Raw genomic sequence first — 17,489 nt, forward strand, 5'->3', positions numbered from 1 at the left:
TGAGTTGCTACCACGTTATGACCGGTAATACCGGTGTAATACGGTCGATATCACCGCTCACGATCAATTATTCTCGTGCAACAGCAAAAAGATCGATAATAATCTCAAAAACACGTTTGAAAACGAAAGTGTTGAAGAAACCAAAGATGACCAAAACAGGAAGAACAAAGGTAGCCGCTCACAGCGCTTGAAACGATGGCAGAGCAAATATTTTAATTAAAAACATGTGCTTCTGCAAATCTATGTGTGTAATGAAATACAAAATATTAAAATGTGTTCTATATACAGGACAAGCACAAGTAAACGTCAAAACTCATCAAAGAATGATTTCTTGCTGTTATCGGTGCTCTTCTCAACCTCGCTCTCAATCTTATCGATCGATTCCGTGTTAGCAAAATCAAAGTCGTTCTTGGGCACGTTGCCCTTCAGTCCGTAAGCGTCCTTTTCGCAAGATCGCTTCTTTTCCTGCCTGACTGCCTTTTTAGGGTGCCTTGCGCGCGGCTTACCCTCGCTGTGATTCGTAAAATACGACTCGTCGTTGTGCTCGTTGTTCGAAGCATCAATTTCATACGAATGGGCGTATTTCAATCGTGGAGAAGTGTGCTGATTGCGCTTGCTTGCGTATTTCTCTTTGTCAATGCTGCCCTTGTAGCTAAAGCTTTCATTTTTTTCGCGGAAATCCTTCTTGTCACGTGCTCTCCTACTCTCGCTGCTATCATCTTTTTTTTCGCTGCTGTTCATCACTGCCAGCACCTCATCGGTAAATGAAAGATTGAACGACACGTCCTTCTCGTCCATTATTTTTTCATGAGCATTGTTCTTGCTCTTTCCATTTCTTGCTCTTTCGTTATTATCACTCTTCATTCTTTCGCTCCTACCATTTCTCATTCCTTCATTTTTACCGCTCTTCATTTCTTCATTTATACCCGTATCGGTAACAGTAACAACAGCAATGGTGCTCACCTCATCTACTCCGATACTCCTGCTGTCACTTTCGCCCATAACACCATCACTTATTCCTTCCAATTCATAACACCTTCCATCAAACTCGCCATCCCGCTTACATAACTTCAATTTCTCTTCAAAATCCTGTACACCAAATAAAACACCCTCCTCCACCTGTTTAGCCTTGTTTATACATCCATTTTCCATATTTATCCTAGTCTTATGCTCCTCATCAGACCTTCCCATGAACATATTCGTCTTGATTTGCACCCCATCAATCTCCAAATAGGTAAGGCTCTTCAACTTAAACACGATGAACGAAAACACTTTGCTGTTCACGGTACTGATAATAGGCAAGCTGTCAATACTACGCTTGCCATCTGTGTATGTGCTTATGCTGTGTATGCACAGCCGTACATCCTCTAGCACTATTGTTCCTTCCACCTGGTCGAATGATTTGAACGTACCCTCATATTTATTGCCTATCCGTGTTTTTACTATTGCTTGCTGTGCCATTTACAACGTTTATTTTTTGTTTTGTAGGGGTAGACATAAAATAAAATGATTTTTAAAAATAAATGGTATGATTAAATGTTGTTTGTGCATTTGATGAATGTTACAAATTAGTGATGCAGCATGACACATAAAATGCTATAAGTTGAATTAGAAAGCATATTTTGCAGTGTAATATGGAAATAGCATTTGTTGCTTGGTATAAGAGCATTGCATATCTGTTACATTATAGTGTGCATACGCATCGGATTAGGTGCATGGCGTGAATTGAGGTTATTATATTCAGCTTAAGCACAAAAGCAGTTTATACGTATGTTTGGGTGGTTGGGAGAACAATATTCAAAAAATAAGACATAGTACGTAATTAACCATGCAAAGCGAATAGGCACCATCCGCACCGAAACGGAATTGTTAACTATCAAATTACACGATCTGTACCTTAAATATAAAAAGATATTTTATACCAAACCGTAACACACCCATGTGCACAGTTTTAGTAATTACTACGTTACAGGTTAGCAATATGACGAATAATCGGTATTAATCTTATGTTGTACGTGTAAAGTATGAATCAATTCGTACGTTCTATGTTTAATCACCAAGCTTACATTTACGGAATTATTTGTGCAATTATTACCTTTTTGCACAATATAACATTTTATACGAGTAGTTCTGATCTACCGTACTTTGTTCCTCCATCTTAACTATCACTTTAAATTGAGAATCGTTTTGTGCAATAATTTTTTGATGCTTTACAGCTGTGCTTATTTGTTGTCTACAGCATTCACGTTTACCGTATTTGTTTATCCATAAATTCAATTATGTACTTTCTTGATTTTTGTCTATGACTCTTCCCTCCACACCAGTGCTGCCAAATTTTTCATTTAAAATTTCTCTTTTTTATATTAAAATTCCTATAAAAGAATTATTTGGCCTAGAAACGATTTATTGCACCACTTTTAAGACAAAAATTAAAATAAAAAATGAATGAGAGTGTAAAATGATTTAGCTATTGGTGTAATACTTTGTTCATACACGTAGCTCGAAGATTAAGAATTTACCATTTGGGTGAAATTGGTGTTCCTGTCATGTTGTATGAACATGCCTGATTGGAGAATATGTGAAGGCAGGTCTGTTGAATTCGAGAAAACAAATTGGAAATTAAACACGTATTGAATGATGTGACAAGCATAGGGTTGGCAAGAAATGAACGATTAGCATTGTATGGTGGTACTTGTACGAAACAAATTCTGTAAGTTAGTGACATAAAGATGACAGGGACCAAACCAACAAATTTTATCCAAAACTTATAAGTCTATTCACTATTCACACCAATAAGCTTAATCTAAACGAATACTTCCTGAATTTATGTACTTCTCTGTTAAATAGACATCCCGATGACTTGGAACTAAAATATTGCTGTTATTCCTGAAAGAAGCTCTATCTGATGCTGGCACAAATAATCATCTCTTAACAGGTGCAACTGCGTTCTCTTCAACGGTGTTTGTCGTTAAATACAGTCTTTAACCACTTTTATTGATTTTAGAGATTCTGAATTCAGCAGTACTAGTCCTGTTTAACAAGCTATAGATTATCAATACAGCATTCAAACACGGCTTATCATGGGACAAGGCACCAGATGGTATAGTTGTTGAGAAAAATACATTACCTATGTCTATATCCTACTGTTGTGGTCGTAAACCGAGAGTTGAACAGACCTTCAACAAATGAAAGCTAAACCCAGCATGAAGAATTACTTGAGTTTGTCCTTTTACCATGGTGAACAAACTTAGCTTTCTATTATCTTCGTCTTTTTATCCGGTGAGACAGCTCTGTAAAGTTGATTCAATTCTTAATCCCTCTGTGAACAAGGTATTAATACAGAATGTATATTGTGGCAGTAGTGATAAGCACTCACACATAAAATACGTGCGTGTACATACAAAGCACTGATGCATGGTAAACTATATTTTTAATCTGGATAAAACCACAAGAAACGAATAATCATCTTCAAACCGCTAAAGCACAAAAAATAATTGCTATATGCTGGATCTGCGCTAAAAAAACTTATTTGGCCTATTACGTTCGCACAAATCGTAGCCAAGATTAAATGCATGTACCAGTAAATTGTATGTGATACTACCGGCATACACAAACTTCCTTGACGTGTACACATTTTCCATTTGCTCATGGTACGATGCGTCGACCATCGATGATTCAGTGCCCACCAGGTTATTTCGTAATTTGGTGCAGAATTTAGACGCTAATACATGATTTTTGAGCATATCTGTGTATGCCTTTTTAAATTCTTCTGGTAAGTACGAAGTGTTGTTCATTTTGATGAGTTGGTCTATAACATCACAGCGATGTAACGTAGGCACTATAATCATCAGATTAAAAAACATAAAATCATAAAAGCTATCGCTTGTCTTGTTCAGAACAATTTTATAACCTTCCCTCTTGTAAAAGTAGTCAAAACTGAGCCTTGTTATGTTTTCGTAGGCCATCATAAAATACGAATCAGAAAGAAACAGATTGATGAGATAGAGCATGAAGAACTCGCGCACAAATAATTTGTTTAAATTTTGATTCTGTGTTAAGAAGTAAATGATATGTGTTTGTGCGTTCTTGTGTACTGCTTGGTCATTCGTGTCTTGTTTGTGGTTTTTAATCGGTTCTTCATCACGAGATTCATTCACAGTGCATTCTTCGTACTCGGCCGGGTGCATGTACTCACCTGTGCTATGCCCTGCACGGTAACCCTTACCTTTCACATTGCCATCTTTTCTGTTATTGGATGCTTGGTTTCCATCGCTTTCCATGTTTACATCATTATTTACCGTTTTTGTTCTTTTTATCACACTTTTAACCCTGAATGCATTGTCATTCCCATTTATGACCTTTTCTTTTGTACTATAATCACTATTCATATCTTTTTTCCTTATGCAAGTATATTCTAGCACAATCGCTTCCATGAATTGTTCAAATTTTCCCATTACATAGAATGCCACAACCAGATCTGCAGTTTTATGTTTTAATTGCTTTACATCCGTTTTATTTATGACATCGCTCAGCCACGAAAATTCGGGAAAAATGGCAAGCTTGTGTCCGAGTTCGTGGTTGGCAAATATGTATGCCTGGTTGACAAACAATGATTTGAAGCATAAGCCTACAAAAGTGTTGCGACAAAAATTGTTCAGTGTTAAAATTTCGATGAGCATGTTCCTTTGGCGGATAAGTTCCTCCATATCGTCTATATTGTTGTGACGAAAATTATTTATCAGCTCAAAAAGCAGTAAATTATCTATATTCCACGAAAATATACCCATTGATTCTTTTACTACATTATCTCCACTTGTTATGAACGTACGTAAACGTGTCTTTACCTGTTCAATTCGTTGAGAAGCTTGCTTGGCATTCTTTGTATACCGCATGTTAGATCGATCAAACGGGTGCTCCTCCTCGTCATCCATCAAACATTCAGTATTATCACGTGTATTAATAGCATCAAAGATGCTTTGTGCATGACGTTTATCTTTAGCATGATCTCCTGTCATATCCGCTGATGTTTTCTTTTTATTTTGTGTATATGTTTGTTCGCGTGTCCTGTCATTATCAGAGAGGCAGTGCCCACTACAACCCCAAAAATTTTCCAAAACACGGACGTATAATGTGAAAGGACTTGTAACTCGCCCATGGGGATTCTTTGATCCATCCTCTTCGTCCACATGTTCTGAGCGTTTCTCCGAGTGATTTTCATCCACATGCATTGAGTGTTCTTCCGTGTGTCTCTCATCAACACGTGTTACCACACTTTTTGACTGCATTACCTCCATGCTTACATCCATCGGTATTCGCCATTCCTTGGAACGTTTTATATCTCTGCTGCCATGGTCTTCACGGTTTATACCAGTACCGATCTTCTCATTTATCAACGAACACACCAACGATGTTTCTCCCTCCATACATGGTTCAGTTTTTCCGGCACCCTTACTAATTTGCGAAACACTTGGGAGTGAGGTCTTACAATCTTTGTGATTCATTCCATCATTGTTATCGATATTTACGCTTTTAAACGAGTGCTGTGTAAAAATAGAATTATCGGTCACTGTATCCTCCATTTCTTGTTCTTTCGAACAAGTCAACGATGCCGTTGGTATTGTTTGTGTTCTCGAACTGCGCTGCCGCATATCATACGCATACGGGTGTATCTTATTAGTTCTATCAAAACTCAGTTCGTCGTTAGGTGCATTGTTGCATGTTTTTTCATTGCCAACATCCCTATTCACGTCATTCTCATGTTCTGTTGCCGATCTAAACCTGTTCAAAAACTTTTTTTTAGGTGTGTTAGATATTCCTCTCATTTCTGAACAATCCATTTTCTCAGTTTCGCTTGTTCGCTTGTACACAGTACCTACATCAGAACAATCCATTTTCTCAGTTTCGCTTGTTTGCTTGTACACAGTACCTACATCAGAACAATCCATTTTCTCCGCACCTTCCTCCATATTCTCTGTTTTTTTATCCATAGCACCTGCACTTGAACACTCATTGATGCCTCTTTCATCCACATGTACGTCAAAAACCATTCTTGGTTTACCTCCTGTTGTGCTACACGCACCATTATTTGTTATCTTATCCGAAGGAAATGCTGCATACACAAACTGAATCAACCATAAAAGCATATAACCCTTCTGTTCATGCTAATTTTTATTTTCCTCTATTTTTATATCCGTATTTCACACCAATTTTCTTATCAAAAGGAATAACGAAACGTGATACGCGATTAGAAAGCATAAAATGTCTTCATATACGTTGTACATACGTATTTACGTGCGTAATGCTGTCAATAGAACACATTAAACTCGATTTATCACCGTGTTTGGCCAAAAAATATGTTTGACAACCAATTAAGTTGAGCATTTGCCATAACAATACGACTACCTGGAAAGTAATTTTTTACGTATGTGGTAATTATTCTAAATTCGTATAATCTATTGAAAAACATTTTAGTTACTCGTAGTACGTACCAACCGTATTACTAATGAATGGTCATATTTGAACTGTGTAAATCTGGATAATCCCACTATAATAACATATCCATAGCTTCTATTTCTCGTTGTAAAAGGTAACTATCATTCTTCCTTTTCTGCCACATACCATATTTGTACCGCTGTAAAATAATAAATCTACAATTTTACCAATTTCTCATAGTTACTAACTCAATAAACACAATTAATTCGACAAATTGGTGCTATGTCGCTGATCATAACTAACATGCCTCTCAATTGAAAAGGTAATACCGTATTACTGCATAATACTAGCAAATCAACTCCATAACATCGTTATAAACCATCAATACTGTAATAATATGCCATTAACAAACGCTGCTACACCGTTCTTGCCATTAGTAATACCTGTTAAAGCTACCAACCTCAATATCAACGATGAATAAAACACCCATTTCTAGGTGAACGAACTTCTAGCGAGAATTCGTTCATTGTGTATGAAAGTATATTTGATAAATTAAATTTTGTTTGTAAATCTTCCTGTAACAGTACCTGTCCATCTTTAGCTTGAAAATTTTTAAGCAAATCAAATTTACACAGCATCTCAGTTTATAAAATATTTCTTGTATTCGTCATTTGCTGACTTTCTACGTGCGTACTTTCTTATTCATTGGTACTTTTCACCAATGCTTCTTATCAGCACTTTTCAATTTTTTGTACCGCACTTTTTTGCTCACTCATTACCGCGTACCCCACTGCTATACGATAGGATTATCTAATTCACACATGCATTGCTGATAGCTATTGCATTAGAATCCATACGTGCCCCTTTATCCCACCACTGTTAAACAAGATCGTTTAGTTACGCGTACCTTGCCGGTATTTAGCACTTGCCATGGCACCATGCCATTATTATTTTCTCTTACACCATTCACATCCCGTAAAAACCATACAAACACGTACTATGCGAAAAAGTGAATTTATTTATCAAATTACTTGCCCGTAAGCGATCCAAGATTGGCGTTCTGTATTTTACTGTAAGACGGCGGCCTAAGATACTTGAGGTAGAGTCTTTCAGCAACAGAAAAAGCAATCGCAATTAAACTGATAAGTGCTACCGATCCAATAAAATACTTAAAGTCAGACGGCAAGCGCAGCTCACTTCTCAGGAACACGAAACTTAGCACATAAGCAATCAAAGAAACAACCTGTGAAAGGATCATCCATCGGTTGATCGACGACACCATCAGAAGAACAACCAGCAGCTCGTTGAGCACCAGACAACTGAACGTAATACTTACGATTGAGAGCAGTTCGTGCTTGAACATGAAGAAAGTAGCGATCATTATCACCGAGCCCTGATAAAAACTGATCAGGTTCCAGCTGGCGAACGAGCTCGCGGACAGAAGCTTCGTGTGCACCATCTCCTTGTACAGCTCGGGATATTTGAAGCAGTTTTCCTTGCTCACGTCCCTGTCAAGGATTATACACCACATCGGGCACATTGTGTATATGCACACGTAGCCCACCATGATGAACCCTTGGTACAACGCAATGGGCGAGAACAAAAACACGGCTGAGAAGATGCCCTGCATCACTGAGATGATCGTTCCGCGGTGGATGATGAATTGGATGAGCTTGGCAGTGCCCTTATAGCAGTTCCTACCGTGCCAGAAGAACAGCGTGGTCACGTCCGAGAACTTAAGTATCGAAAAGTCTGCTGCAAGTGATGCCTGATTGCCCTCCTTGCCCACAATGCCGATGCCTACATTTGCCTCGGTAATCATAGACACGTCGTTACCACCGTCTCCTATGCACGCCACGCGATGCGATGTGAGCATGCGCAGGTTGCGCGCAACGAGTGCCTTCTGTGTGGGCGTGCATCGACAGCACACGACCGCATCGAGCGTGGCAGCAAATTTTATGAATTCGCTCATAAAATTGTCGATCATAATCTGCAGGCTGCGCCCGTCGATGATCACGTAGTTGATCATTTTCTCTTTCACCATGCTCAGCTGCTGCCATGCATCCTCGCGTGATGTGACCTGCAGCACCTCGTAGCGATTACGCTTCAGGAACAGCCGTGATGAAATGCTGATTGAAATGGCAGTCTCGACCTTGTCACCTGTAAGCATCCAAATTTTAACGCCGGCATTGCGCAGATTCTCAAGTGATTGGTTCACATTCTCCTGCAGTTTGTCCTCCACGCCTGTGAGTCCGAGCAGTTTTAGATTGCGCTCAAGCGAACACACCACGCGTTGCACTTCCTCGTTACGGTTATTGATTGCAAGGTTTGCCTGTCTGAACGCGCTTTCAAAGGCATCGTACTCATCCGCTTTTAGCCGTTTCACACCAATCACGAGTGTGCGCAGCCCCTCTCGCGCCATGTTGTCCACCTCTTCGTCTAACCAGTCATTCTTTTCCACGATCGTGCGCATGACCGTATCTGCGCCCTTAAGCACGAACAACACCTCGTCAGTGTCCTCATCGCGCAGCAGCACACCCATGCGCTTTGTATCGGATGTAAACGGAAACACGTGAAGTATCACGTATCGTTTCACGGTGTCTCCCAAGATGCATATTTCCACGTTATCCTTCGTACGCTTCTCGAGCACCATACCCACGGCTTCGCACCACTGCACGATCGCGATCTCGTCGGGCGAACTTGCCTGATACGAGCGTTTACCGTCCTCCTCCACAGGTGTAACGTTGTGGCACAGAGCAAGCGCACGCACCAGCTCAAACACCTTGCTGCCCAGATCACGTGCTCTTCTGTGTTTCCTGCCCATCTTCTTACGTATTATCTCTGTTATCTCGTTATTCAGTTCCGTTGTGTAACATATCGTGCCCACGTGCACCTTGCGCATCTCCATCTCGTTGCGCGTGAGCGTGCCCGTTTTATCACTCAGCAGATATGTGATACGTCCCAGCTCCTCCGGTATGTTGCTGTTGCGCACGATACACCCCGGTATGTCCTGATCCTTCATAATTGAGTTCGAGTAGAAGAACATGCGAGCCACATCGATCGTGACCTTGAGAGAGATCGGAATGACAGAAGAGAAAATGATGATGAACCGCACAAGGTTCACATCAAAGCGAGCAGAAATGCCCGAGAAGAACAGGAAAATGCACGCTGCTATTACCGATGATACGCACAGCAGAATGGAGTAGTAATTAATCTCTTCCTCGATCTTGCCGAACTTGTTTCGGGGCTGTGCGGTGTTCATCATTGCACGGGTTTCCTTGCCTGTGTATATCACACAGCCTATCACCCCCTGTGTTGCAAGCACAGTGTTCATCCAAATTACGTTATCGAGATTGAGCGGCTCAGCACTCGTTCCCCCATTCCTGTTCACAGTCAGTCGACCAATGAAATTGTAAATATCCTTGTGTGGCTTGTCTGCATAAATAACGATATCACTGTTGAACAGTTCTGATGTGTCCGTCTTTACAAGCATGTTTTTGGACGTAGTACGCCGTATGCTCCGTTCAATTTTTATGACTGTTGAGCGTGGATGCTCACTTCTTGCACCTGTTTCATTGGTATTCTTGTGTTTCTGATCGTCATCATCCTTACTACCGTTTTCGTTTCCGTCTTGCTCATCTCTCCCACCTGCTACATCCATATCATGAACTTCAACTTCGTGAATCTCATCGGACGAGCCGTCAGCTCCTCCCTTGTTCATGCTTGATCTATCAGTATTTATACTTTTATTGTTTTTTTCGCTCACGTTTTTGTTACTACGGGTAGTTTTCACGTTTGTTTCTAGATTCGATCCATCAGTGCTTGTTTTCCCATCTCTTTCAGCAAAGCTTCTCTTCTCCTTACTTACTTCTTCGTTCATTTCTTCATTCATTCCAGCATTACTCAATCCTTGGTTGAATTCTCGCTTTGTTCCTTGATTGATATCTGAGCTTTGGTTTGTCCCATGCTTTGATCTGCCCTCTGACTTATAATTTGCTCCTTGTTCTGAACCGAGACCTACTTTCTTGTCTAAATTCTCGTTCAATCCTTCATTAGATCCCTCATTTGACACATAGTCTACCTCGCGGTCGACTCCCCTGTTTAATCCATCATCCTTTCCCTCATCAAACCTTTCACCTGGCCTATGATCTAGCCCCTGGTCTAATCCACGGTCTTTCTCTTCATCAAACTCGTCATCCAGTTCATGGTCCACCTCTTTATCTAATCCTTGGACCGGTCCTTCATCCAAATTATCTAAGCTCCCCATAACAGATGGCATTCCCGTCATCTCTTTGGATCTCTTAAATAAATGCGCAGTATCCTGTGCCTGTGTTGACGCCGCAGCATTTCTTAACTTCCAGTCGGTTTCTCCGTCCAGCTGATCGGTTCTGATAAAGCACTGTCCCTCTTCCTCATGCGTTTTCAGAATTACCATGTCAGCAGGCACCCTCTGATTCTTCTCCAGCACAATCAAATCACCAACCTGCAACGTAGAGGACGGCACCACCATAATACCGTCCCTCGTAACCTTCTTGTACTCCTCCGAGTTTGCCTCCTTGTCACGAACATACCTCTGTATGTCATCAACAGCTTCTTTGCCAAGTGTAAGGAACAGCACGAAGAACCACGGTGCTATGTTCGATATCAGCGGTCCTACACGGTACGTCTTTATAAGCTGCGAAAAGCTTACGAAAAAGAAATACACGTTGAAGAAATGCCTGAACTGATTGAGAAGCACTATGAATGGAAAGCTGTACCATGAATACTTCTGGTTGCGTATTATGTTGCGTGGATACGTGTGTTTTATAGGTTTTGATACTGTTATCGTTCGGAATACGACATCTTCTTGCTTTTTCATGATGGGTTTGGAAGTGATTTCGCTTTTTTTGTTTTGTAAAAGGAGATTTTCTATTTATGTGCAGTTCTTTTTTGAAACGGTTAAATGTCCAATTAAATCACTGGCCAGAGAGAACGGAGCCGTGCAGAATGGTTGGACAGAAAAAAGAATTTTGTCAGGGTTCATTTAATTTAGGGTTAGAGGGTTTGACAGGCCAAGAGGTGAGTTAGGAACTACAAAATTGGAGAATGACTTTGAAGAAGATGAATGAGGAAGAATAAATAATGGGTTAAGAGTGATTATTACGTGAAGACCAGGTCATACAGTTTAATTAAGGTTTGTACAATGAAGGAAAATAAATGTTAAACTATGAAAAATAGTATCAAAATTGAGGAAATGGAAAATGTTATGCTGAACTTCACAGAAAGATACACAATCTATCAAAATAATAGATGAGCAGGATTTTATTTAATTTCATATATACAAGTTAAGATGTGATGTTGACTGTTTGTGCGTAAGTAAGTACTAATAATGGATTAACAAAAAAATAAATAAATAGATCTCTAAACAAAGAATGTGTTTCATCACTAATTTGTTATTAATTACGGTTTTTACTATTATTAAGAAAATAAAAAATGTTAGGCAAAAAAGTATTAATTGATTGATTTAAGAGATAAAGTACCGAGCTAAATACGTGAGAAAAAATGGAAATAAAGTAATGTGTACAAAATGAGCCGATTTAATAAAACTTATACGAAAATGTATTAAAGAAAAGGATCGATAAGCAACAGAAAATTGGAAATACAATCTGACACATTTGTGGATTCTATAAATGCAAGGGTTTATACTACTTGGTGGAGCTTATATAGGCAGTATATTGAATATATTTTGGTAGCTAAATTCTGTTAAATTTATCGAATCCACTCCCAAACATTGGGTAAATTAGCTTTTTAATTACCTATTAGTAAACATACCGATCGGAACTGTATTGCCACGATACTTTCTTGCCAGTATAAACGATTGCGAACCTCCTGCTTATTAATGATACGTTTATAGACCGCTGTGGGATATTATCATTTGATAAAGATGGTATACACGAAGTGACAGTATCATAATATAGCAGTGGATTATGTACAGTAAACCAATTCTTTGCTTGTGTGTTATTTTCTACTTGATGTACGTAGTAGCTGGTATTAACTAGCAAATAGAAATATTGGTATTAGTGTAATAAAGGAATGCATTAAGACCATTTGAGCTATCGGAGATAAAAACAGAAGCAGAGTATTTATTGGCCAACGACTTGGAGTAATTTCGTGGTATAAAAGGAGAGGCGTATTACGTATGATTTATGATTAACACGGACACTAGTGTTTATTGAATTGTGCATAGTGTGTGCAATAGATTTTTCTGTTGATTCGGTGAGTTTATAAAAAACTGAATTGCACGTTGGGCGAACGTGGTAGATGAGGTATGAGTTGTTTGTTTAGATCAACATAAGAAAATAAATTATTAGTTTGCAAGACACTATTTACGCGTAATATTAATGTGGATAATCATTTTATGAGTGAACAATAATTGATAGGTGATGGGGAAAGGAGAGACAAAGTAGCAAATGAAAGGTGGATACGAAATATTGAACTCTCCTGTAAAATGTGTGATGGAACAGAAGTGTTAAACTCCTGCGAAAATACAGCATATAATGTTATTGTAGAAGCACTGTTTAAAATGTTGACACTGAAGGAAAACATCCGCATAATAACACGCAATAGATGATATTTTCGTCTTAGACATGTATACCACCAATACTATACGTATTACCACGTAAAAGATCTTTGAACTCTTTTTATTATTTATACATTATTTTAAACGCAATCCACGGTATGATACGCTCCACCAAACTAAAAATGATTTCCTTGACCAATACTGAGAGGTACTTTGTTCCCCTTTCAAAATTAAATATCAATCAAAAAATACGTTTTACACGCGTGTTAATCAACACAAAAGGGATAAAAGTAGTGTTTTTCCTTTATTTTAGAAACTATGCAGTAATCCAAGGCGTGTAATACGCTTACACTATTATTTGTTTCTTTTTTTTAGAAACCGTGCTGTAATTGCAGGTATCATAGTGACCATTAGACAAACAAATATTAAAAAGTAACTATTTGCAAACACTCCCAGCATTTTTTTTCTCATTTCATCGCTCTTTTCATTTTTTACAGTTCGAGGGTCTTTTAATTCACGGTCTATCAAAAGTGCTGCCAGGGTACCGAAAAGTATGCACGAAAAGCCGTTGTATGCACTGTTACGGATACCTTGAACTTGTGTTTGCACATCATTGGTGGCATATGATTTAAAAATAAGTATTGATGTGTACACGAACGATGCTGTACCTACCCCTTTCAACACTTCACTCGTTACCAGTGTTACGATGTTCAGCTCATAAAAAATGTAAAATGAAATGCTCAGCGCTGACGCAAATATTGAAATCGGGAACAAAACGCTGTTGGATACAAAGTAAAGGTATGGTATGGCGATATATGTGAGCAGCTCAGAAATGCATCTTATGCCCCACAACATACGTATCTTGTTCATCTGTAGCCCGTTTATCTGTAAAAACGTGGTTACAAAGTTGGAAATTATACACTTATAGATGCCGATCGTAATTACAGATACGTAGTACAGCAGAACACTTGGTGTGGATATGATCTGCACTATTTTTTTCTCGTGGCTGGCTCCTGTGTGCTCGTCTTTCATGAACTTGGGCGCTTTGAAGAGCAGCAGAGCGATTGCAAGTACGCCAGGCACAACACACACTATAAGTGACATCAAGCTGTCGTTCTTTATAATACCGGTGCACGATATAACAGGCATAATAAACATTACACAGGCGTTTCCCAGGATAGAAAATATGTTGATTACGACCAGTTTGCTTTCGTGTATTTTTTTTCGCTTCATGTAGTTCAGAACAAGAGCAAAGAACACAGGCAATATGCCACCAAGCGTAAACTCCCGAAGTATGGTGATAGCTGTTATCGTAACAATCTGGTACAAACTGTTGGTTATCCTACCTGCTACCAGTACGAATATGATAAGTACGATGTACATTGAAATGTTGAACGCAAGGACATTGTTGTGATTTTCTCGTTTATCTGCAATATAGCACCAAAAAAAGCTGCCAACGAAGTTAAGAATGCTAAATACCTGCAACGAACAATTGTAGCGGAAGTCGATATATTTACATTGATTAACAATATTGAACAGAAAGTTTTGGAACGAAAACACGCACGAGTATGTTAGGAAGATGATGGCGTAGAAAGTATTCATTGGTTTACCCATCGGTGGCAGGGAAGAAGTAATTTAAATGAGAGTTCGTAATTAAATACGGATAAGCCATGCAAATCGCACGAGTTGGAATTATTTACCCCCTTTGTCTTTTTCGCAGAAACCTTTTATTAAACACCACGGGGAATATCATCTGAACAACACACTCTTCTGATGCAGTGCTACCATCGTATCAACGGTGAATGAAGTTGCCATGTGTATTACTACTGATACAACTACACATTGAACGGGGCATCATAATTGGTATGGCGTAGTGGGGAGCGCTGGAGTGGTAAATAATTTTGGTTTGACCTAATCAAAGGTAAGATATTACCCTTAAACAATGGTACGGGTAAACATGAAGATATTTCGCGTAGCAAATGGGTTTAAAGACACCGCGAACAAAAGGCTAGCAACTGAAGTCGGTCTCAATGGACCGGAAAAGCATGTTGTTAGGTGTAGTGATATGGGAAGATAAGTAAATTACTCTTGGTGAAGAACACGATAACAGCTTGCACGTTTCGGTCGTACTAATTTGTAATTTGTTGGCACCTTTTCTCAATTTTACTTTTACCGCATATTGAATTGAATTACCCCCGTAACGATGACAGATTCCACGAACGACTATCGCATTCAATTTGAGAACTTTTCTGATTCTGAGCTGGAAAAGGTGATGCGGAAATTAGATGTTCGGCAAATGGGAGAATTTCTAGATGCATTAGAGAGTTACAACAAAGAACGTGCTGAAGAACTTGCATATCTTAAGGACGAGAATGACAGACTGAAAAGTGTGTGCGGTTACTATTTGAAAGAGCTGTGGTGTTGTGTACCAGAGGCAGAGAGGCCCTCAACAGCGTCTTTTTTCAAAGAGCAAATGGATGATACAATGCGTTTATAAACCAGCTGTTGACAGAATGCTGTGTCTATGAGCTTGCTTCATGCGTTAATGGAATAAATTTACTTGAGTACAGTGTTTTTACCTCTTTAAAAGCTTTATTGTATTATTTATACTTAAGAACACGGGTTCTTACCGCAAATCCTAAATTTGATTTCTTGGTGAAAACCGGTATGGCAACACAAACGCGAAAAAATATGTCATTACAATGAATATATGCTTGATCTTTTAAAGTTGATTATATTGGCAGAAACAAAGGTTGGTACGAGAGTGTGGATTGATTTAATTAACAATATTTTCAAGAGAAAAAAATTATATTCACTAATATGGATCAGGCATTGGTATATAAACTTTTTTATAGCCTTATAGTATTTCTTTGGTATATTACCTCATTGAAAGCATCTTTTCTTATTGTTTTTTACCTGTATTCACTTGTTTCTTGGTTTAATTAAGAATGTGTTAGTCATTACGCCCAATTTTTGAAACTATAAGTGGTAAGTTAATCGGTCATAATGATATATAACCACGAAAAAGGCTGACATTCGTCGATGAACAGGCGTAGTTACGAAAATACATTTATTAATAATACTTGATATCATAATCTGCAGAACATATACGTTGTTGGCACCGATATTGGTTAAAAAATATTCGTAATGTAAACATGGTGGAGCAACAATCATAAGAAATATTTTTTTATTCCCAAATTCACCAGTTTGGTTCTTGATTTCGATTTACTATTAGCACATCCATAAAATACAAGAAACTGTTAATGAGTATTCGCATTATACAAGCCAGTGTTTGTGTCTTGTGTTATTGAAGCGCAAAGACCTGAAAGGTGAGATGCTATCCTTTTGTCAGGATATGTTCGATCGATAGCTATCTCTTTTTAGGGACAGCACACAAATATCAATGAATATTTTCCTAACTCGTTGGGACTAATCATAGCATTTTCTCTAGTATGGCCGGATACCTCTTACGAACGTACGTATTATGTAGAGCACAACAATATAAGCACAGGGCAGCAACTAATATCGGTTCAAACTGACAAAAAAGTGTGTATCAGATGGAGATGTTCTGTGCGAACAGATAAGCACGCATTTAGTAAAAAGATATGGTTGGCGCAAAACCAAAACGGGGAACACTATTGAAATACAGTTGCAGCAAGCAAGATCAGTTCTGTTTAGATATTACATAAGAGAATTGTCCTGAGTGCTGCGTTACTGATAAATAGGAGTATATGATATGGCTAGCAAAACACGTTATAGCGAATGTAAGCTCAATATTTTCAACAAATGCTTAACTTTTACCGCCACTATACTACTTTGAAAGGCAAAATATTCAATATTGAACATACCATTCATCCGAATTCCAGTGGTGATGTTAATTGTTTACAATGAAAATGGAAGATGACTTGACACTAGCAATTATTATGGTATCATTAAAAATACTCATTTTTCATCAATAGCACACTATTCAAACACATATAATTAAGATCTTATGATTAGTTATCGGCAAAAATTTGTATGGTATAAAAAAATTTTAACCCCGATCCGAAATTTTAACCATAAAGGAAACCACCACATTTTTGCTGCTTGCAAAGGGAAACTGTTACTTGTTTCTGTCGCATTCTTATTGAATAAGTTATGAATATATTTTTGCTTTCAAAAGCTCTTTGACAAGAATATAGCACAACTTGCAGAAATATGGTAAAGCAATCGAACGGACAAATGCGGGTGCAATGAATTTACAAGCAGCGCATACTTGTTTTGTCATATTCTTTTGTTTTCGGCGTTACCCAATAGTTCGGTAATTAAAATGGTACGTTAATACAAATCTCACATAAAATGAAAACCAGGTTCACAATTTATAAATCAAATAACAAATCTTCTGTGAATATACTGCACAAATAGAATTGTCATCGTCATGGATAGACGGAAATAATTCTAAACTCTATGGTCAAATGAATCGAGGTTAACCAAAAACTTTAGAATGGAATCAAAGCAC

General features: G+C 38.4%; 4 protein-coding genes across 4 annotated transcripts; all 4 read right to left on the reverse strand.

The window, feature by feature from the left end:
- Window positions 1-225: 225 nt before the first annotated feature.
- Window positions 226-1,480, reverse strand: VCUG_01452 (uncharacterized protein). The gene has a single exon (XM_008076280.1). It carries the CDS (start codon window positions 1,459-1,461, stop codon window positions 307-309), a length of 1,155 nt encoding a protein of 384 aa, XP_008074471.1. The 5' UTR covers window positions 1,462-1,480; the 3' UTR covers window positions 226-306.
- A 1,935-nt stretch (window positions 1,481-3,415) lies between these two features.
- VCUG_01453 (uncharacterized protein) lies at window positions 3,416-6,143 on the reverse strand (the record flags this gene model as incomplete). The annotated part of the gene is made up of 1 exon (XM_008076281.1): window positions 3,416-6,143. One exon carries the CDS (start codon window positions 6,141-6,143, stop codon window positions 3,516-3,518), a length of 2,628 nt encoding a protein of 875 aa, XP_008074472.1. The 3' UTR covers window positions 3,416-3,515.
- A 1,287-nt stretch (window positions 6,144-7,430) lies between these two features.
- On the reverse strand, window positions 7,431-11,306 carry VCUG_01454 (phospholipid-translocating P-type ATPase, flippase). Its single transcript, XM_008076282.1, has one exon. The coding sequence runs from the start codon at window positions 11,288-11,290 to the stop codon at window positions 7,460-7,462; it is 3,831 nt and encodes a 1,276-aa protein (XP_008074473.1). The 5' UTR covers window positions 11,291-11,306; the 3' UTR covers window positions 7,431-7,459.
- A 1,980-nt stretch (window positions 11,307-13,286) lies between these two features.
- VCUG_01455 (uncharacterized protein) lies at window positions 13,287-14,605 on the reverse strand (the record flags this gene model as incomplete). Its single annotated transcript, XM_008076283.1, has 1 exon — window positions 13,287-14,605. One exon carries the CDS (start codon window positions 14,603-14,605, stop codon window positions 13,346-13,348), a length of 1,260 nt encoding a protein of 419 aa, XP_008074474.1. The 3' UTR covers window positions 13,287-13,345.
- Window positions 14,606-17,489: the final 2,884 nt, after the last annotated feature.

Source organism: Vavraia culicis (assembly GCF_000192795.1).
Source record: "Vavraia culicis subsp. floridensis unplaced genomic scaffold supercont1.22, whole genome shotgun sequence".
In the NCBI taxonomy this organism is placed as follows: domain Eukaryota; kingdom Fungi; phylum Microsporidia; family Pleistophoridae; genus Vavraia; species Vavraia culicis.